The following is a 21377-nucleotide window of genomic DNA, read 5'->3' as shown; positions in this document are numbered from 1 at the left end:
TACTTTCTAGGCATAGTTGAAACTGGAGTTAAGCACCTTATTGCACAGATTTCATTTTGCGGTTGTACGATAGCATGCAGTATGTCCCTCGTCACAGATCTGGGCTTTGCTTATGTGTTTCTCATGCAGCAGATTATTCCAGCTTCAGGGTCCCCAATAACACTTATTCTTCTCCTTTTCTGTGGGGCGGGGCCCTGAGTAGAGTTTACCTGGGCATCTCTGGCTCAATGTCTCTCAAAGCTGCAACCCGGGTATGACCCCAAGCTTTTGCTATCACAGATCTGCTAAGGGTGCACAAACTTCCAGGTTTACTCTCTTGCCTGACGGAAGGTCTGACATGCCCAGGGCTGTTGACCTGGGTCTCAAGTGGCCTCTTGCTATGACACATGGCCATCCCATGTACATCCAGTCCTACATGGTAGCCAGTTTCCTTCAGCTTACATGAGCAAGCTAGTTTCAGAAGTGGCATCCCATTCCTTTTTGCGTAATTCTGTTGATGAGAATGAGAATTTATGTGCAACTCACACACCCAAACATGGGTAGTTACACCCGGGTGTGGATATAAGAGAGTGGGGTGCTTGGGGGGCCTCTAAGTGGCCTCCTTTGACTGTCAAGTATCAGAGCTGATCTTGGCCAGCTGGTGTGCTGTGCATTGAAGGATGTTCTTGCTCTGTGTTGTTCTTTCATTTCCTCTCTTACTCTTATTAAGCAGCCTCCTTGGGCAGTTTTCCTCCCTCTTGTAGCCATGTAATTATAGGTGACACACACACGAGGCAGCAGATTGCTTTAATCTTTTAAAGATTTGTTAGTCTTACAGCATGTCAACAAAGCCATATTGAGTCTTTTTTTTTTTTTTTTAAACCTAATGCCTTGATCAATGGATTTGGGGAGTTTAGCTCCAAAAGGCATTATATCTGATGTGGTAAATCTACCAAGAAGGGAGATGAGGAGACAGCAGTTGATATAAGTAGGCGCCACATCTCATAAGAGATAGGAATCTGCCTAGCATGGTCATTGGGGTGGGGCATTAAATCAAGATGGCTCTGAAAGACAACCAAAAATCCAGAAAAAAAGGGATTGCTCCCTGAATTTGTGTTTTTAACAGACAAGATCATCAAAGACAGATGAGAGAATAAACCCTGTGGCAAGCAGGTCGTTCATGCCCTTTAAGGTTCAGAAGAACCTCAGGCCTGCTGTCCCCTAAATCCCACGGAAATGAACTGTTTCATGGGAAGACTGACTTAGTCCTCTTTAAGGAATAACGCGAGTTGGTTTTCAGCAGTGTGTTCCCAGGCATTAAATGTTTGAAGAGCAGGTGCCATGCAACAGATTTCTGCCAATTAAAAAAAGAAACGTCCATTTTATTTACTTATTTTGTGTCCGGGCTGTGTGTGTAGGTGTCACGCATACACCTGGAGGTTGGAGGTCAGCTTGTGGGCGTCAGTTAACTCCTTGCACCATATGCTTTCAGGAGACTGAGCTCAGGTCCTCAGGCTTAATGTCAGCATGCACCTTTATCCACTAAGCTGTCTTGCTAGCCCCTGGTCAATGTTTAATACTGAAAATGACTCATGAGGAAGTATTTGTGCAAATTTTAGTGGGAACACAGACTAAAGGGCTCTAGACTCAAACAAGGGGCCTGTCCCCACTGTAAAGAACACAGGCCGGGCGCTCTCATCATGGTCTTCCTCTGTCTCTGAAGTTGGCCATCTGCCACACACACCTTTACTCACTTTGTTCTCTCTACCGAGACCTCCCCTGGCTACTCCGTGTCCTCACCCTCAGCAATGTCCCTCTGCCTCCCACAATTTCTCGTTCTAGTTTTCCTGTTTGTGGCTTTGTTTACTTTCTAGCTCTTCTGCCCTGCTCCCCACAACCCCATCCCTAGTCCACATACTCAGAGGTAACAGTGGGTACCAGAAGGAGAGTGGTTTTTTGTCTCCTTCGTTGCCCGGGCAAAGCCACCATGCCTGACACATAGTTGATGTTCAGTGTTCAATGGATGAGAAGCCTCGCTGATGATCACTTGACGTTAGTCACACTTAGCTGAGGCCTGCAGATCAAGGTCACCTATGGCCACACAGTAAGTTTGAAGCCAGCCTGGGCTACCTGAAGCCCTATCTCAAAACAAAACAGAATCTCAGAGGAATAAAACTGAAGGAAACTTTGCCTCTATTGGCATAGGAGAATGGAAGTGGAGGCCACCTAAGTTATTAAAGCTCACTGGTGATTCGTGTGGATTCTTAGTATATTATTGTCATTATTGAGTACAGGATTACTGAAAGGCTTACTACACCCATTCAGAAAACTTTCATGTAGACACCAAGGAAATCCCCTTGCCTGCATTGCCTCTGGTTAAACACACACACACACACACACACACACACACACACACACGAAAAATGTTCTTATAGGTAGTCAGGTGAGCTACCACCCTAAATTAGCCTCATTTATCTTTTTTGTTGTTGTTGTTACTGTTTTAGTGGCCAGAGCTAAGTATTAGGTTGCCAAGCTAGATACAGCAACCGGAAACGCAGTTAAAGAATAGATTGTGAAGTTAACAGTCCTCCACTCAGCTATCTCCACAAATCGGGGACACTGGGGTGCACTTTCTTGTTCTCAGTGTAGATTGTCCTTAATATTAAGAAGGCAAAGCAAGAGGAAAGAAATGGAAATTAATTGAAAGCTGTTTGGGAAGGGTTATTTCTTTTGGTGGTGGTGGGGGGGGGGGGGAAGGGATGGTTTCCTACTCAGAGAAGAAGCCTAACAGGTTTCCCTTCAGCATGCATTAAAACGATTTAGGAATGCACGATATTTACTATTTCTAGATTGCTTATTTGATACGCAAGCGCTGTGGGCCTTACCCTGAAGGATGGTCACATGAGGCATCACATTACGCTTAACACATGACACCTCGGAGCAGTGTTCTGTTGCGTGGTTGTGCTAGGGACAGATTCCCATAGTAGTTCTGGGGCGTCAGACTTCACCAGCCAGAGTGACTGCTGAGGGTAAACGGAACCCTTGTGATTACAGGGCGTCCTTCTAGGACTTGGGATGAACGGTGTCTAAAAGCGCACGTGTTTTTTTTTTGTCCTTCCTCCCTCTATCTAAGATGGTGGTGGAAGAGTCTGCCCCCATCGTGGTCACTAACCCTACCCTTCTGTGACCTGCAGTCTAGGATGGTGTTACTGAGTTGGTACCAGCCCAGGCTCCTGTGTTAGCCGTCTCCTGTGTTTCCTTAACGTTCCACTCCCCCACGGACTTGGTGTTTGTTCATTCCTTTGTAAACCATTGGATATTCCTAACTGGAGTATTCTCTTTCTCTCGGAGTTCTTAGAGATACAAGGACAGTCTTTGAAATTGTAGGACGATGAAGCCCTCAGTGTGTCCCGCATTTTTCTCACTTCACCACTGACTTATAAAAGCTCCGCTGACGCTAGCTGTTTACCTGGCGCATGCGCGTTTGTGCTTGCTCTGTTCCATGTCCAACGAGCAAATCACAAACATGAATGAGAGAAACAAAAGTTGAGCATACTATAGCACTTTGAAGGGGGCCTTGTAAATCAGGGGGTGCCAACAGAGCGAGGCACTCAGGTGACATCGGTGCACATCAGAGGCATGCCTATCCAAACAGAGTACATCCTAGGCACCAACGTGATAGTTTTCTTCGTTCTTAGTTTTCATGAGGATAAAAATGTTCCATTCTTTAGAAATTATTTTTTTTTGAGAATTTCATACAACGTGTTTTGAACATATCCATCCTGTCCCCTGGCCCTTTCCTTAACCAGTCTCCCTTCCCTTTCTACCCAACTTTGAATCTTCTCTCCTCATCAAGCCCACTTTGTGCTGCTCAACCAGTTTTTGGGAGGAGTGGAGCCTTCTCTGGTATGCAGACAACCTACCAGGCATCACATTATTAGAATAAAAAAAAAGATTAATTTCCCCTTTCCCCCTTGCAGTTATGAAATGGCAATCACCCTTTAGCCAGTAGTAGATTTCTCATCCATAGCCTCTCCTGGCCCCCACTTCTATGTGGGGATTTTTTTGGGGGGGGGGGCTTGTGCCTGTATAGGTATTGTGTATGCTGTTATAGTAGCTGTGAGCCCAGATGTGCAACTGCCCTGTTGTGGCCAGAAAGGAGTTTCCTTGATGCTATCTGCCACCTCTGGCCCATAATCTTTCCACTCCTTTTTCTGTAATGAGCCCTGAGCCTTGGGGGTGGGAGGGGATGGGTGTGATGTGCATGGTTCTCGTAGGGCTGAGCAGGCCAGCAGTCTCTTCTCCTCTGCATCTTGACCCATTCTCTGTTAGTTTGGCCTCACAGTTCATTTAGTTACTACCATGAATTAAGGATGCTTTGCATTCCCAAGCTCTGGCATGTCTTAAATGCTACAGAGCACGTTGTGAATTCCGAGATGTTCACGGCAGATGGAGAGGAACAGGTCCTGCTCTCATTACCACCCCCACCCCCATCCTGCCCCCTCCCCCATCCCTGATGAACCCTCTGCTTGACCGCCCTGGGGGCTTAGTTGATTATAGGTTTGCTCCACAGTGGTCTGCTGTTTGGTACCACATGGTAAGAAAGCAGAGGCTCTGTCCTCTACTCTCTCTTGACACAGAGTTCATTAACAAAATCATAGGCTTAACTGTTTGTATCAAAATTCACTATAGTTGTTTCAATGCGTCGGGAGTTCAAACCCTGCCCCCCCCCCCTCTCTCTCTCTCTCTCTCTTGTTAAGGTCTACAGATGGTCCCAGGTGTTGACTGTTGTGAGGGGCCAGGCTCCTACGATCTGTTTTTCAACATTATAATCTAAAGCTATGTCCATTCTTTCGGTGGACAAGAACTAGAAGGTTCGAATTTCACCACTGCTCTTGACTTGGTCACATCGGTGCTGTAAGGGAGCCAGAGAGAGGGTGTCTTTATTCTGTGCCTTGCATGCTAGCAATCACTGGGAAAGAAAAGGGAGAATGCCTAGTGAAGAAAAGTCAGCCATAGCTAGGGGAGGGGGTTAATTCCCCTCCTGCCAAGTGAGGTATTTTCTATCACTGTTAGCAGAATCAGCTGTGTAGTCTGCTGGAGTTGAAGCTGAGACCCAGAGAGCTGGAGCCTGGCTGAATTTTCGGAACCAAACTTTTAGAATGTAGTCACGGGCTTTCGAGGTGAAGGTATGAAACTCCACGGGGAGTGACCTCTTCAAAGAGTGAAACACAGAAGAGGAAAATCTGAGCCTAGTCTGGATCTAAGACCACGCTTCCTCCATTTTCTCCCGGATTCTGGAATGAGGAAGCAGGAAAACAGGACCCAGCAAGGCAGGGTGGAGCCCAAAGGTATCAATCAGGCAGCTGTCCTGTCAGCTGTCCCCCCCAGGGGGGGGGTCTCCTTCACATCATATCTGTGCGCTGATCACCTTCCCTCCAGACTCTCTTCTCAAAGATGCAGATGCAGTTAAACAGCCTTGGGACTCAAAGACAGTATCTCACTCCAGACCAAAGAGCAGGCCCGTCATCAAACACCTGGGCTCCCTGAGCTTATCTCTTCCAGCAAAGCACCCGTAAGTATGGGGCAGCTCTGCCCTTATCTGTGCCCCCCCACCCCAAGGAGGTGGATCTTAGGGAAACCAGCACAGATGCTGTGAGACAGTGGAGCAAGGTAAAGGGTGTGGCCCCCACTGGGTTCTTCTCAACTCAAAGAGAGTTTTACTTTAAGGGTAATTTACAGTAAGTCAAAACTACAAGGTGGTCAAGGAAAACAACAACAACAACAACAACAACAAAAACCCAGAGTAAAAAAAGTACCTTGCTTCAGTGAAATGAAGTTTTTAACATTCGTTTCTGGTTTGGTTTGCTTTGCTTTGGTTTTTCTTCATGAAGGATTCTTTATAGTAAAAGTATAGAGGAGTCATTGAAAATCTGTTTTTGTGAGCTCTAGCTGTTGATTTTTACTGTATTAGAAGTGAAACAGGCCAGGTGGTGGTGGCGGCGGCGGCGGCGGCGGCGGCGGCGGCGCACACCTTTAATCCCAGCCTTTGAGAAGCAGAGGCAGGAAGATGTCTGTGCGTTTGAGAGGCCAGCCTTTGTCTCTAGAGCAAGTTCCAGGACAGCCAGGGCCACATAGAGAAAAATCTGTCTCAAAAAAGCAAACAAAACAAAGTGAAACAAATGATTAAAGTATAGAACCCATTACAAAAATAACAGTGTGATGCTGACAGGTGAAACTAATGATTGTCACCTGGAAGGTCATCATCCAACCTGAAATGAAGCCACATCTCTGAATGTAAAAAGTACAACCTGTCTGGGTTCGAACACTGATTCTCTGTCTCCTGAGATTGGGTATAGTATTCCGAGGTTTAAGAAAAACAAAAAACAAAAACCCACCACCCATAATAGAAAAGAAAATGAGCCAGGGAGACGCACATGACTAAGACTTCTTCCATGAGTGGCTCTTCCACGAGGAGACATTAGTTTTTCCAAAGTTTTGTAGTGTATGTGTGTGTGTGTGTGCACTCATTTGTGTCTGTGTACAAGTGCTCACACAAGTGTGAGCAGGTCCTCACAGAAGCCAGACGAGGTATGAGGCTGGACTTCTGGGTGTTTGTGAGGTGTCTAATGCGGGTGCTGGGAAGCAAGCTCGGTACTGTGATAGAAGAGTAAGTACTCTGTCTGTAAGTGCCAAGCCATCTCCCTGACCCAGAAGCTATGAAATCACTCAATGCTCACAAGTTAAAAAAAAAAAAAAGACTGTATAAAAAGCAAATATAAATTTAACAAAAACAAAAACAAACAAACAAACAAAAACAAAAAAGTTGAACCTGAGAACTAATATTTTGGCGTCACTACTCATATGGGGAAATGGAAGTGGAAACTGACAAGAGGTGAGAAACCACTGCTCACGCAGTTAATTAGCAGTGACAGTGTCGTTGTCAAGAAATGGCACAGGTGAGGAGTGGCTGGGAATGCAGACTGGAGCAGCGATCCCAGAAAGCACACGGGAGGTTGCTCCAACACTGAATAGACCCTACAATCCGTCACCCAGGTGTTTAGAGAACTGAGAATGTGTGTTTACAGAAAGACCCGGGCATGGGAGATTATAGCAGCTCTGTTTGTAATTACCAAAACTGGAACATCCCACATGTCCCTCTGACTGAGCATGCTTGAACAAAACTTTGCAGCTGTCCACCCAATGGACTCCGTTCACCGGTGATTCAAGCTGCCTTTTCAAGCTACAACATGGGTGGCTCACAAGGCGCTGTGCCGTGTGAGAAAGGCCATCGCAGAAGGGGGTCCTGTGTCACAGTTGAACATGAATGACACTTTAAGACAGAATGACAGATCAGTGGTTTACCAGGAGCTTATAGAGAAAGTATAATGACCATAAAAATATAAGGGGCTTTTGGCCTCCCCGCCCCCAAGACAGGGTTTCTCTTTGTACCTTTGACTGTCCTGGAACCCACTCTGTAGACCAAGCTGGCCTCGAACTCACAGAAATCTGCCCGTCTCTGCATCCCTGAGTGCTAGGATTAAAGGCGCGCGCCACCACCGCCGCCCGACTCTTTTGATGTATTTTTAAAAACAGTATTTCTTGTCTGGCGATTTCAATCTTGATGGCCATAAGAATCTGTCATTTTGTGAGCATGTGACACTTTTGAGGACGTTATATATGATGAAATACGTTCTCAAAACCTAAGGGACTAGTGAAAACGGTTACATGGTCTCACAGCTTTTGAAAATCTCTCTCCCTTCTACCTTCATAAGTCTGCTCGCTCTGTGGTGGCGCCGGCCATGTGCTGCAGGCCTGGGGAAAGCCCTTGACGCTCTTGAAGGAGAATGAGAGGGGGAAAAAAACCCTCCATGTAGTGGTGATCTTAGATTGGACCCTGTGGATCCCCTGAAGTGGCCAGGGATTCCCAGGGCGCCCCCAGGCTGTGCTTTGAGAATCTCAGATATAATACACTGCGCCTGCGCCGTAGTTTAGTCATTTGCTAAGTACCCCAGTCTTTTCCTTTCCTATGTCCACATGTCCCCTGGGTTTGCGTCACGACTTTGTTCAAACCGATCCTTTTTAGAAATTAAATCCATTCAAAGAAGAAAGTCTCTACATTTCGTACAACTAGGAAAAAAAAAAAGGATAGCTTCCAGTAATTAAACTAACCATAAGATAATTAAGCGAGGAATTATGTGATATATGTAACACATTACTGGTTGCTTAATTATATGTATGTTCACATATATAGTATACGTACACACATACCGTGCGTGCACACACCCCTTGGCTTTGCAGTTAACTCGGCATTTAATCATTACGTATGTGGACGACATTGACACTCACTCCCTCCCCATTCATCGTCGTTTCAAATGATACATGTATTGTGCATGCGTGTGTGCGCACGTGCGCGCGCACGCGTGTGCCTGCCTGTGTGTGTGTGTGGGGGGGTGAAGGTGGGTTCACTGTGAGTCATCTAAATCCATCTCTGCATATCACAGTTTAGAAGGCGTGAAGGTAAAGAAACAGTAACACACGACTAACTCGGATAAACTATTTGTGTCAACGCAGTGAGTCCTGGCTATGACTGTGGCAGGTAGCTGGGACCCTTTAAAAGATAACTGAAGCCCAGGAAGGTTAAGGAAGTTGCTCGGTGTTTCTCCTAGCAACAAACTCCAGGCCTGGGATTTGAACCCAGGCACCCTGGCTGCCGAGTCATCAGAGAGGAAACTTAGATTGTCATCCAAGCCCTGAGGTGAGTCAGCCCTGCGATGTGTCACGGACCTCCAGGGCCCTCCCTCATCACGTACAGAGAGGAGATAGATCAACTCAAAATGCGTCCAGTGAAATAACTGGTGTTCGGGCTGGAGGGAGCAGGCCAGGGCCGGAGACTGAATGTAACCCCCAAGTTTAGAGGGGATTTCATGTCTTGGAAAAAAAAGAAAGCATGTGTCGTTCAGTTTCTGGTGGTTTCTGTTGTTGGTTTTGGTCTTGCTTGTTCCTTTTTTTTTTTTTTTAATCTCCTTCCTTAATTTGTGTTAAAAGAAAAGATTGAAGTCTAGGTTTTTTTGTGTGTAAATTTTCTTACTTTTATCACATGTGGAGGGGCCAGTCATGGCCTTGGTATGGAGAATTCATGCTTAAGCAAAATGGTTTTATAGAGTGATAGAAATAAAAATCCCAATCACAGAAATAGTTTAAAACGATGATGAAGGGGGAAAGGACTTAGTGAGTGTCTTAACACGTCCTACATAAATATTGATTAAATGCTGGGTTAATTGAGAAGTCAGGGCCCATTAACAAAGTAACAATGTGTATTTCTTTGTGATCCTTTTGAGTTGTAGTAAAATAAATCAGGGATATTTATTCAGCACTAATTCTCAGTTTGCCGAGAGCTCATGCAATCATGGCATGTGCTTATTGGAATTCTTTTCATAGACACAGAGACTTGCCCAAGAACGGGCACTATGCGACAGTTAGTCAGCACTGACTCAGAATAATAAGTACGAACATGTGACAGATGCTATTGTGTGCTCAAAGTAAGGTTTCCCGACACTTTTTCCATGTACACGTGGGCTGTTTTGTTTCGGAGGGTTGTAGGTTGTTTCCCCTTCTTATCAGATTTCCTTTAAAATCCTAGCATTTAACAATGGTGAAGAGACAGCAGCGTCTCTCTAAATCCACAGTAAAACACACAACTGTGTCCACAATTCATCCCAAGTTGGGTTTTCAATTTATGTTTGTATGGATTTCTCTCTCTCTCTCTCTCTCTCTCTCTCTCTCTCTCTCTCTCTCTCTCTCTCTCTCTTTCTCTCTCTGTCTCTGTGTGTGTGTGTGTGTGTGTGTGTGTGTGTGTGTGTGTGTGTGTAAGAGAGAGGAGGGGGGATTCCAGACAAATCTATAGAGACGATCTTGAAAGACAAGTTTATTCATTAATGACATCATAAGAATTGTATTTTTCTCTTGGTTAATAAACTATTTGTTCGGCGGGTGCTGTAAGGCAGCCAGGGCTAGTCATGTCATTTCTCGGAAAAGAACTGAAGCAACTGGTAATTGAAATGATAATCATTTGATCGCAGGGCTGTTTGAGAGTTACACTGTCTCCAAACTTGTCTATTCTAGGAAGCCTTATTTGGTCAAAACGTTGCCAAATTCCATCTGTGCTAATGTGGAGACTAATATACCATGCTACTTAATTATTTTCCAGAACATTCTAAATGCTGTGCCTGATATAACCCTCTCTCCTCCTATCCCAGAAGCTGTTCCCATATGCTTTGAAACAATACCCAGTCTGGATGTTTTTTTAAATTCTGACATTTCATAATCATCATGTTATAGCTGTAAGATGCAGGATGAGCAGGGATCTTCTATTTCCACAAGTTGTGGTGGTGACTGAGTTATATCAGTCCCTGGAAATGACATTTTATAATGTACCCCACAGTTTATAAAGGCTTGAGGGGTTTTATTGGGTTTTAACATTTTTTTTTATTTTTTATTTTTTTATTTTTTGTTTTTTTTTAGGAGAAGGTAAAACACAATTTCCACTTTGTTTGCCTTTACTGGAAGTTCACATTTGATCAGTATAAGAGAGAGGACCCTGTTACCCAGTCTTGTTTTCTGTTCTTGAGAGAGAAGCCTTGTGACTGCTCTTTTTAATAATCTTCTTTTTCTTTTCAGAAGCAGGCCTGAACCAGACAAGGAAAAGCAAAATTTACCTCTTACCTTAAAACATTTAAACGAACAAAACTGAGTGTTCCTTACTGTACAAACATCATCTTAATAAAACACTTCTTATTCTTTTTTTTTTTTTTTTTTTTTTGTTTGTTTGTTTGAGTTGGAGCTGTCGTGGGATTAGGCTATGTGTGGGGGAGGTGAGGGGGTGTGGTTTGTGTATAAAGTGTAGGGTGTGTATGTGTGTGTGTGTATGTGGTGCGTGGAGTGTGTGTGGGTGTCTGTGTATGTGGGTGTGATGTGAGGGGTTGGGGGTTGTGCTCTTTCTCTCTCTCTCTCTCTCTCTCTCTCTCTCTCTCTCTCGTGTGTGTGTGTGTGTGTGTGTGTGTGTGTGTGTGTGTGTGTGTGTGTATCTGGTGTGGGGTGGTAAGGGATGTGTGTTTGCACATGTGTAGACAGGGTAAGGAAGACAGAGTTGTATTTAACAGCAAAATTAGCCAAGTTCCATTGTGAATTCCTTTTTGTCTAATAGCCCAGAGACATCTTCCTGTTGTTGTTTTGTCAGAACTATTTTGAAATTTTCTGTAAGCTGTAGGGGTTTTTCACAGCTAAGATTTCTTCAGAAAATGTTCAGTCAAAGAAAGGAAAAGAGAGTCACCTCAAGTTGAAATCTCAAATGTTTCAAGTCAGTTCATGTAGAAGCCAGGGAGAGGTACCCACAAGTTTTCCGGAGACTCTCTCTAGGCCACGAGGCCCCGCTTTGTCCTTCATATAGGTATCTACTAACTATTTGCTGGGTTAATTCTGAGGCAGAAAACTTATTTCCTGGAAGCAATTAGAGATGCTTAAAATTCTAATTTATGATACTTGGGAGGAACCGAAGCTTCAACGACTTTTCTCAGGTTCAAAGGCTTTCTCACCCCCCTCCTTCCCCCTCCGCCCCCCCCCCATATGTATTGAAAGAGAAACAAGTCCACCCGTTTCTCAGCTTGCAAAGATTTGCAGAAACACGAGAATGTGTAAGTTGCTTTCACTGGGAAGCGCACAGCATTTATGAAGTATTTCTTTGGGGATTACATCACAGTTTTATTTAATTTTTAGGACAAAAGTTAAATTCAATATTTGTGTATAAGCCAAGGGAAAATGTACCATAAACATAGGAATTTGGGGGTGAGTCAGAGTTCCAAGAATTCTAGATTTACTTAGGCCATTTATATGAAGACAAGCTAACCATTAGTCATCCAGCCTCACTTTTCACATTTGCAATTAATTGCACCTAAAAATTAGCTTTCACCCAAGGAGTTAGATAGGTAGATGGGCTTTGTGGCTAGCATTAAAAATGCCTTCTAGAATTACTGCCCTATTTTTGAAGACCTTCTAACTCATAGCAAACATGCCATATAAATTATTCTTTAAATAAAGAGGCCTGGAAAGCCTTTGAGCTGAAATGAGTCCCCTGGAACACTTCTCATCCTAAAAGCCGCACATTGCTTGCCCCAAGTTGGACCACTTGCTGAAGGTTAGACTGTCCCCGTGGCATCCAGGTGGGCTTTGCTGAGAATGGCTCGGCTTCCTCAAACCCAGGATCACGTTTTCTGTTCATCCTACCTCTTATAGGATGAAGTCATCGCTGTCTCGGAAAAGGTGATTGTGAAATTAGAGGACCTGGTGAAATGGGCGCACTCTGATTTCTCCCAGTGGAGGTGTGGGCTCCGAGCCACACCCGTGAAAACGGAGCCTTTTGGAAGAAATGGGCAGAAGGAGGCTTTGCTCAAATATAGGCAGACAACCCTCAACAGCGGGCTCAACTTCAAAGACGTTCTCAAGGAAAAGGCTGATCTTGGTAAGTGTGGCCCCTGCTTCTAAATTCAGTGTGTGGGAATGTGCAGTGAGCCACATTCTTGCTGTAGCTTATCCTGGAAACCTTATTATCCATGTATTTACATGAAGCAATGTGAGATATATATATATATCATGTGTGCAAGGATGCATGTGTGTAATATGCAAGAATTGTATATTATTTTTAAATTGCATAACATTGTTACATATCATGGGCTGGAGAGCTGGTGCTCAGTGTAAGTTAAGAAACATATTACTCTTTTAGACAATGCCAGTTCCCAGCCCTGTACTGGTTAGCTCATACCCCCATGAAACTTGAGCTTCAGCGACATCAGATGCCTGAGGTACCTCTGAGGGTACCTGCACGCATGTGCACGCATGCATGCGCACATACATACATACATACTTGGAAGTAATGAAACTCTTTGAAAATATTCTGTATAACTTATATATTAGGGCCTAGAGAGATGGTTCAGATAGAAAAATACTTGGCCTTACAAACACGAGGGCCTAAGTTTCAGCCCCAGGATTCGTATTACAAAACCTGACACAATGGTGCATGGATGTAATCCCAGCACTGGGGAGTATGGCCTCTGAGGAGCAATGCTTCATGCTGTCTTCTGACCTCCACAGGTAGACACACACATAGACACACAAACACAACCTGTACCTCTAAACATACAAAGAATAATATCTAATAAAATTATATATCACGTAACATTATACTACATCATTTTTATTTTTAAAAATTATATATATATGCATATTAAATATGTGTATATAAATGTTTTTACTCTAATGAGGCCCAAGACCATAAGTTGGGTGGGAAAGGATGAGTGTTGCCTGGTATATTATAGAGCAGTCTTTGGGCAAAGCATCCTGTTGGGTTCTATGTGCCGTCACGGTCTAAGACTTAATTAGAGCTAATACTGAATTAAGGAAGACTTTGAATATCTTCTGTAAGTGGATAGTATGACATCTTAGGAATACCGAGTCAGAATTTCAGGTCTGAAACAACGTGAAACAAAATGGTGGTGAGATAAAAAAAACAAGCCAGAGACTGCTGGGGGAGATGGCCTCGGTCTGGCCTCCCTCAGGGATGTGTTTATCCCTCTCTCTCTCTCTCTCTCTCTCTCTCTCTCTCTCTCTCTCTCTCTCTCTCTCTCTCTCTCTCTGGTCTCCTACAAAAGGAGTGTTTGCTCTTTAGAAAGATTCTTTCTCCAGATTTGGAGCGTTCTGGCCATATCGGAACATCCCCTCTGTCCCTCAGCTGTGTGGCCTTAGGTAAATACGTGATGGCCTAATCTTCCCGTCCTCCCATTTGAAAAAGTAGGGAGGTCTCTCACGTGGTGAAGGCATTCTCCTGCCTCAGCAGTCACTCCTCCCCGTGACTAGGTGACTCTGTCCACTCTTTGTTTCGACTTGTTTGTACCCTCTGTGGCCTTCGCTGCCCTACTCTGCTAGTGTTGCTCAAGACGAGAGCTATCGACCTCTGTTTTAGACTAGTTATTTCCTCTTTATGCAAAGAGGAACTTCACTTTTTAACATATTGAGGCATCTTTGTCTTTCATTCTACCACAACGCTGATTTTTCAGGGGCCCTTATGCCTTAATGTGACAACTTCCTGGTTTTGTTTTGTTTTGTTTTGTTTTAACCTAGAACTTAACTTTTACAAGAAACCTTGATGATTTCTCTTAACTGACACAGAGAGACTGAATAACACCAGGGAAGTGACTCTCTTTCATGTGACTCAGGTTTGTGGTAAACTGTGCTGTTTGAGCAATATCGTTAAGACCATCCTGCAGTTTAATAGCCACTGTTCCCAGGCTGATTTTTGGTAGCTTTTAGACGGTAACATTTTAGACACACAGCCCAACTGTCACGTGCACAATTAGAGAAAACTATTAACACAGCATTCTTTCTTCTAAGCCAAGGAATTTTTTAAATAGTCTTTACATATTTACTGCTAACAGTCCCATTTTTATCAACACACCCTGACTGCTTTTATGACGTGTGGAAAATATTGAATAAAAACCAATCTTCTGTGTTACCGTCTTACTCCTCTTACTGTGTAGTCACTATTGTATCGCCATTGTCTTTTTTTTTTTTTTCCCTTAACATTAAACCCTGTCTTTGTTTGATTCTTTTTTTTTTCTACCTTTAGTTATGAAATATAGTTTTACTAATAAAAGATTAAACAGGAAACCCGTGGGGGACAAAAGGCTATGTAGATGGTTAAGCTTGATGTCACACATGTAAACAAGAATATTTATAGCAGAGTTGTTCTGTGTTTCAAAGGGATAGTTTATTAATGAGGGCAGCGCTTTCTCTCTCTCTCTCTCTCTCTCTCTCTCTCCAATTTTTTAACTCCATCTAAAAAGAGTTTGAGAATCTTGGATTCTAAAAAAAAGTCCATAATCTTTTTAGTCTTCACCCCCACCCCCACTGCAATTGGTTCCAGAAGAAACAGGTTTGTCTAAGTATTCAAAGTACTTGCTGGTGTGGTGGTTCAGTCTTGAAAATGCAGATTAGTAGTTTTCAAATCAAATTGCATTTAGATTTACTAAGGAAAAGCTGGTTAATGGATGTCTAGTTGCCCTCAAATCTTCTCTGTGGGACTGAGAGGAAGCCAAAAAGTAGAGCCTGGTAAAAGACTTCCTAGATGGTGTGTGTGTGTGTGTGTGTGTGTGTGTGTGTGTGTGTGTGTGTGTGTGTGATTCAGAGCCCATTTCTGAGATTATGCTTGGAAAGGGAAATATTCAACAGGAGGCTTCATTGAGAGAGCCTCTGGGGGACAAGAAAGACCACATACCTTTTATTTTTGTAAGTGTAAAGTACCCCTTTAAGGACAGAATTTAGGGCCTTGAAATTCTGTTGGGTTGGTATGAACTGTGGGGAATTTGAGACAAATAGCTTTCGTAATTGGAATGCACGCTGTGTCGTAATAATGTGCAAAGAGAAAGAAAAACTTTCCTTAATGTAACGAGTCTCCATTATCTGTCTGATCTGAAGTCTGTGAGTCCACATTGTTGGGATTTAGACTGGGGACTTTTAGACCAGGAACACAGTGGGTGTCACCACTGGCCGTGCACAGTCCTGTGCCAGAGACTTTCTCTTCAGCCTAGCCCTTTCTCTGGCTGTCAAATCAGAAGATTTGCTGCTGACTTTTCTTTCTTTCTCAGTGTTCTCTCTTTGTTTCTCCCTATTTCTGTCTCTCTTTCTCTCTTTCTCTGTCACTCTTTCTCTCTGTCTCTATCTGTCTGTCTGTCTGTCTGTCTCTCTCTCTCTTTCTCACACACACGCGCGCGTGCACACACACATACACACATACACACACACATGCACACACGCATGCACGCACGCACACAAACCACCTCTATACCATGTTGTTAGTGGAAGCTCTCGGCTTGCTAGGCCTTTCCTTCTGTACAGCGTTCCTTATTGTTCTCATCAAAGAAAGATGAACTTTGAGATTGCTTAAGGACCCTCCCCACCCCGCAGCCCGGAAGTGAGCAAGGAATGGAAAACTCACCTTTCTGTGGATAAAGTCAAAACCTTCAGCATGCTTTTTTTTTTTTTAAACCTAAGTTCCTCCAGCCTGTTAAAAACATCAATAATAGTGAAAGAATTAGGTTGACTCTAAAAGACAGGTTTTTTTTTACAATATAAAAACCAATTAAATGAAGAAAAAAAAAAAAAACAAACAAACCAAAAAAAAGCTTCTCTCGCTCAGGGTTGGTAAATTCCCTCCTCCCGGTCTAGTTTGTGTCATTTCCTGTCTCTCTCTGAGTAGGGAAAGAACAAAATAAAACAACACAAATGAGTGTCTGGCAACAAATTAATGGTGCACAAAGAAAAGCTCTGCCCAGTGGTAGCTCCCAACTGCTGCTCCAACCCCCTTCACTGCCTTATCATGGTTTTTTTTTTTCTTTAAATCACCTTTCTCTGTGAGGGTGTCCTGTTTGATTTTACATACCTTCCAGGGTTTTCATTTAAGACTCTAAATGACTGCTGACAACAGTCCAGATGCAGATAGCAAAAAAGGATCATTAAAACAGTACACATTTCTGCGATGTGATGCAGCACATTTATTGTCCCTCCCCCCCCCCCCTTGCCTTTGTCCCTTAAAAAGAAAGTTCCACATAAAACTAACATCAATTGGAGCTCTCCTGGAGTGGGGGTTACTTTTTCAGCCCATTTCATACTGAAGGTTTTTTTGTTTTGTTTTGTTTTGTTTTAAGGGAAGAAAAATAGCTGTGTAAAAACAGAAGGGTTAAGGAATGTGTTATTCATAAGCATAACGAACACAAAAACCTGTTCTTCCAGAAGAATCAGACTGATTAAATCATTCACTACACAAGCCTCTAGTTATTTATTTTTGTCTTTAGAATTACAGTACTTAGCTTTGTAATAAAGTGGACCTGATACCCATATTTGGTATGGCACTTGGGAGCAGTCAAATGAAGAATTATTTCATTTTACAAAAATTTTAGCAACTTAGGAGCATAAATACTATCAGTTAAACATAGCAAACTTGCATTTTTTATTCCTTGGGCTATCGTTTGAAAAAAAAATCAAATTATTTTATATAACACTGTTTCTCACAGAGTTCCTTTAAGTGAAGTATGAAAGCCGCAGTGTAAGCTTTATTGGCCTATAAATATGTCATTATAGTTGGTCTACATTTATATGCTTCAGATTGTTGTTTAAGCCAAGAAAATATGCCTCTACAGGTTGATTTTTTTTTTTTTATTGAAACCCTTTGAGGCATACAGCAAAATGTGTTTTAGGCCAAGGTTATTAAAACAGCATTTTCTTCTATCCTGGCTCCCACCACCACCACTTTTTTTTTTTTTTAACAGACTCAATGTCCATTATTATACTGTGGTTTGTGGATGGGTAGTTATGAATGATCTCGTCTCTAAGTGTGTCTTTAGAAGAAAAATATTAAAAAGAGGGGAGGCTGGATAAATTCAAGAGAAAGAGTAAGAGAGAGAGAGAGAGAGAGAGAGAGAGAGAGAGAGAGAGAGAGAGTGTATGTGTGTGTGTGTGTGTGTGTGTGTGTGTGAAGACCTGCCTGAATTGAACATTGGGTAAGCATCTACTTGTGCTTCCCATCAGGCAGAGAGTGTGGCCTCCCCCTCCCTCCCCAGCAGGGGCTTCCTCTACCTGAAGATCTGTGCCTCTCTGAAGAGCCCTGAAATCATGGCATGCAGGTTCTTTGTGTTTGGTTTTAATGAATAGTAATATACACCTTGCTTTTTGATGTTGAATTTTTAGAGGAGACCAACTGAGGACAGAGTACTTGGGATCTTCAGGAGCATTTGTGACAGTGAAGTCTAAGTTATTTTTGTCATGTTAGCATAATCATATGGACGTTGTATGTGATCAGGAGCTGAGTGGTACTACCTTAGCACTGTGGTTTGTTTCTGATGTTCCCTAGTCATGGTTTCGCTGGACTTGGAGCAGGGTTTCTCTTACATAATATATATTATATATACTATACATAAATACTGTAATTAATGCTAAATAATATTATATATTATAATACTGTTATATATAATATATTATTATATACTATAATATAATCTATATTATACTATTAAGATATATACTATACTAATATAATACTATGAATAATATAATAATAATTAATATACTAAATATATAGCATATATATTTATACTTAAATATTATATTGTATATACTATATATAATATATATAGCATAAAGTTCCTGCTTATCTTTTAACTGAGCCACAAACCTATCGATGTAATGTACTGTAGATGGTTAATAACTATATTATTTACATATTTAAGCTCATAATATTACTCATAGTAATATATATAATACATAATTGAAATATGTTGTATACTTATGCTGTCCTTCATATTATAAATTACACAATTTTTATTAAATCAATTTGAGCTACGCATGGCCAGTAATATAAGGGGTACCTCTCAAGTTCTTTGCTAAAAATTAACTGGAACTGTTGCTTAGAAGTTCTTGGGGCCTGGCACTACAAACGGTCATTTGTAGTCACCTCTGGGTGACCTCCTAGGGTATCCAAGGCAAAGACTTTTGCTCCTTGCTGGAAAGGAAGAACATGGAGTTTCTCATAAGAAATACACCGTGAATGTAGGTTGTCTAGTCCACTCGCTAGGATTGGAGGCTTCTCACGAAAAGCCTCCTGCCTCCTTTCTTCTGTCTTCTGCAAATGCTCGTTAAATGTGGTATATGCTCAGTTGCTTGGCTGAGCTGAGAATGCTCTTAGGTGATATGTGTTTGCAGTATTCCACGTGTGGATGACTTGAGAAGCCCCCACACAAGCTCTCAGAACGCGTTGGCTTTTACAATATCCTTACTCTCCGAGGGATTCTCTTTGACAGTATTCTGTGTTCGCTGTGACTCTTGACAGAGTCTGCTCACAACACAGTTAAGCGCGGGGAAGCTGCTACAACATCAGCATGGCTTCTCCAGGAGTTGCTTCTTGACACCATAAAGTGATAACCCAGAAGCTCGTTAGGTTAAGGTAGGAAGATCACAAGTTCAAGCCTAGTCTGAGCTCAGAGTCGATACAAGGGCAGACTGAGCTATATAGGGTGGCTTGGTTTTTTGTTTTGTTTTGTTTTGTTTTGTTTTGTTTTGTTTTTGTCTCAATAAAGAAAAAGAAAGGACTGGCAAGGTGGCTCAGCAGGTAAAGGGGCTTGCTGCCAAGTGTAATGAGCTGAGTTCAATCCCTGGACGTGATGGAATAGAAGAACCGACTCTGTTGTCTTCTGTTCACACACACAACAAATAATTCATTTAAGTAATTCATTTAAACATCCATAAATCTACAACCAAGACACGGAGACTGTCAGAATATTATCTAAGAATCCGAAGCCACAAGCTAGCCACTCAGAAGGGAAACAAGATAACTTATTTTATTTGAGACAAAAAAAAAAATCACCTTATCTATCTCATTAAGATAGTTGAAACTATCCTGAAATCACGATGGAAAGGACCAGTAAAAAAATTTTTCCAATAAGAAGTGTTCATCAGTGTGTGTTTCCTGAACCCAGCTGGGAAGGAGGTCTTGGCCAGGCCTCGCAGTGTCTGAGTTGATTGGCAGGCATCGGTTGACACTGCTTTCCACACACACACACCGCCATCCCACACAGAAAAGGATCCTATCCAAGATCCTTCTGTTTGGAGTTCCTGTGGACCTGAAAGGTGTTCAACATGTCCTACATTTATACATCCTTTAAAGATGGGTAGTCAGCTAGAGAGAAGGTCAAAGAACCTGGGAATCTCTTAGTCTGAGAATCAGAAAAAGGTGGTTAGAACTTCAAGGGATGTGTTTATCACAGGCTGCTAGCACTACCTCCCGAAATCTAATACAGGAACAAGAATTGGCTCCTGTTTTTTTTCTAGAGTTCTTTGTAAAGTTGTCAGGGTGGAAGGGACCTTGGGGGGACACTGGTCCAGTTAACATTCCTTCCTTGCTTCCCTTGTCACAGCCTTCAGTTCTCTCTTTATTTAGATAAACAACCCCAATGTTTTCCATTCTTCCTCCGGATGTGGTTTTTAAGCTCCCTCACCATCCTGGTTATTCATTTTAAGATGCATCTCGAGTGTTGATATTGCAGCCGTTTTATTCATTTATATTGTGTGGTACTGTTTTGCTAAGAATCCTACAGCAAGAATCAGAGTAGCTTTCAGGGGACTAGAGGCCACCAGACATTCATTGTGTACAGCCAGCTATCCAACAGCTGGCGATGCCCTGGTGCCTCTAGATATGACGTAAGCCCAATGAGGCTCAGACTTTCCCGGCATCTTCTCTCAGTCTTGCCTTTCCTATACCTCTGAGAATGGAAAGAAATGCTATTTCACCACTACGGTCTCCTCAGGTTTACTCACCTGTCTTTGATTGGAGCTCTTCTTTCTATGTATCGCCAAGTGCAGGCTACTACTTGGTGAACCTCATTACTTATGAATCACGAATACGCCTTTTGTGAAACATTGTCAATGAGGCTGTGCCTTTCAATGGCTGGAGTCCCCGCGGGGGCACACCACAACACCACATGAGGGGCAACCTGGGCAAACTGGGTATTGCCTCAGCAAGGATCCGTGTGTGGAAGCCTGCCTGACCTCCAGTTTATTTCACCTACCCCAACACATCCAGTGGAGTGTGGTGAGTGTTCTCCATCCTACCAAGGGTGGCAGTTTAGCTCATCCCACTTCTCTGGACTCCTGATGTCCTTGCCTTTGCGCTTTGTCCATCCCGTTGGTGTTTCAGGGTTTTACTTTTCACCGGTACCTTTTCATGAATCACAGTCTCCGTGGCGATATCTACCATGATGGGGAAGGAAACCAGCTCATACTTTTGTTCTGGCTTCACGGGTGAGCCACGTTAGTCTCACAATAGCTAACTATCTATGGGATCGCCTGCTGATGGGAAGATGAAAGAATGATTCAGTTGTCATCAAATCCCAACTCCTGGGCTCCTCTTGTCCCTTCTACGTACTTTGGGGAAACCCTTAGCTTCATAGGGGCTCATACGTTTCTAGGATCGCTGAAAAAAAATGTCCGAAGTGGGATGTTTCCAAGTTTCCTTTGGTGACAATTAGAAGTTCAAGGGGATGTGTTTAGCACAGGTTGCTAGCATTCCCTTCCGGAATCCAACACGGGAACAGGGATGGAACTTGCTTCTCTGGAGTCCTTTGTAATGTTCTCAGGGTAGAAGGGACCTCGAGGGACACTGGTCCAGTTAACATTTCTTTCCTGCTTCCCTTGTGACAGTCTTTAGTTCTCTCTTTATTTAGCTAAACAGCCCCAATTGTGGCGACTTTCCTGTCTCTAGGAAAGTGTAAGGGAAGAAAGATTTACTTGGTTCCTGGTTT

The 21377-nt window shown here is 42.8% G+C and overlaps 1 protein-coding gene and 1 long non-coding RNA gene across 3 annotated transcripts in view; one reads left to right on the top strand and one right to left on the bottom strand.

Annotated features, from left to right (window-relative positions):
• ARID5B (AT-rich interaction domain 5B) overlaps positions 1 to 21377 on the top strand; it is a 178039-nt gene that overhangs the window by 17133 nt on the left and 139529 nt on the right. Inside the window, exon 3 of the mRNA XM_084753336.1 lies at positions 12271 to 12496. Within this exon, the coding sequence (XP_084609462.1) occupies positions 12271 to 12496 (226 nt within the window). The remainder of the gene's footprint in view (positions 1 to 12270; positions 12497 to 21377) is intronic.
• On the bottom strand, positions 12258 to 16741 carry LOC311581246. Of its 2 annotated transcripts, none has more exons than XR_014773709.1 (3): positions 16469 to 16741; positions 16025 to 16090; positions 12258 to 12391 (listed from the first exon to the last, which is right to left on the bottom strand). It is a non-coding gene; the product is annotated as an uncharacterized lncRNA (long non-coding RNA). The 2 variants fall into 2 exon arrangements; XR_014773710.1 differs by lacking the exon at positions 16469 to 16741 and adding an exon at positions 16202 to 16462.

The sequence above is a fragment of the Acomys minous genome (genome assembly GCF_964271855.1).
Source record: "Acomys minous genome assembly, chromosome: 13".
Lineage (NCBI taxonomy): Eukaryota > Metazoa > Chordata > Mammalia > Rodentia > Muridae > Acomys > Acomys minous.
The sequence above is the reverse complement of the archived record's forward strand: the minus strand, read 5'-3'. Positions and strand labels throughout refer to the sequence as shown.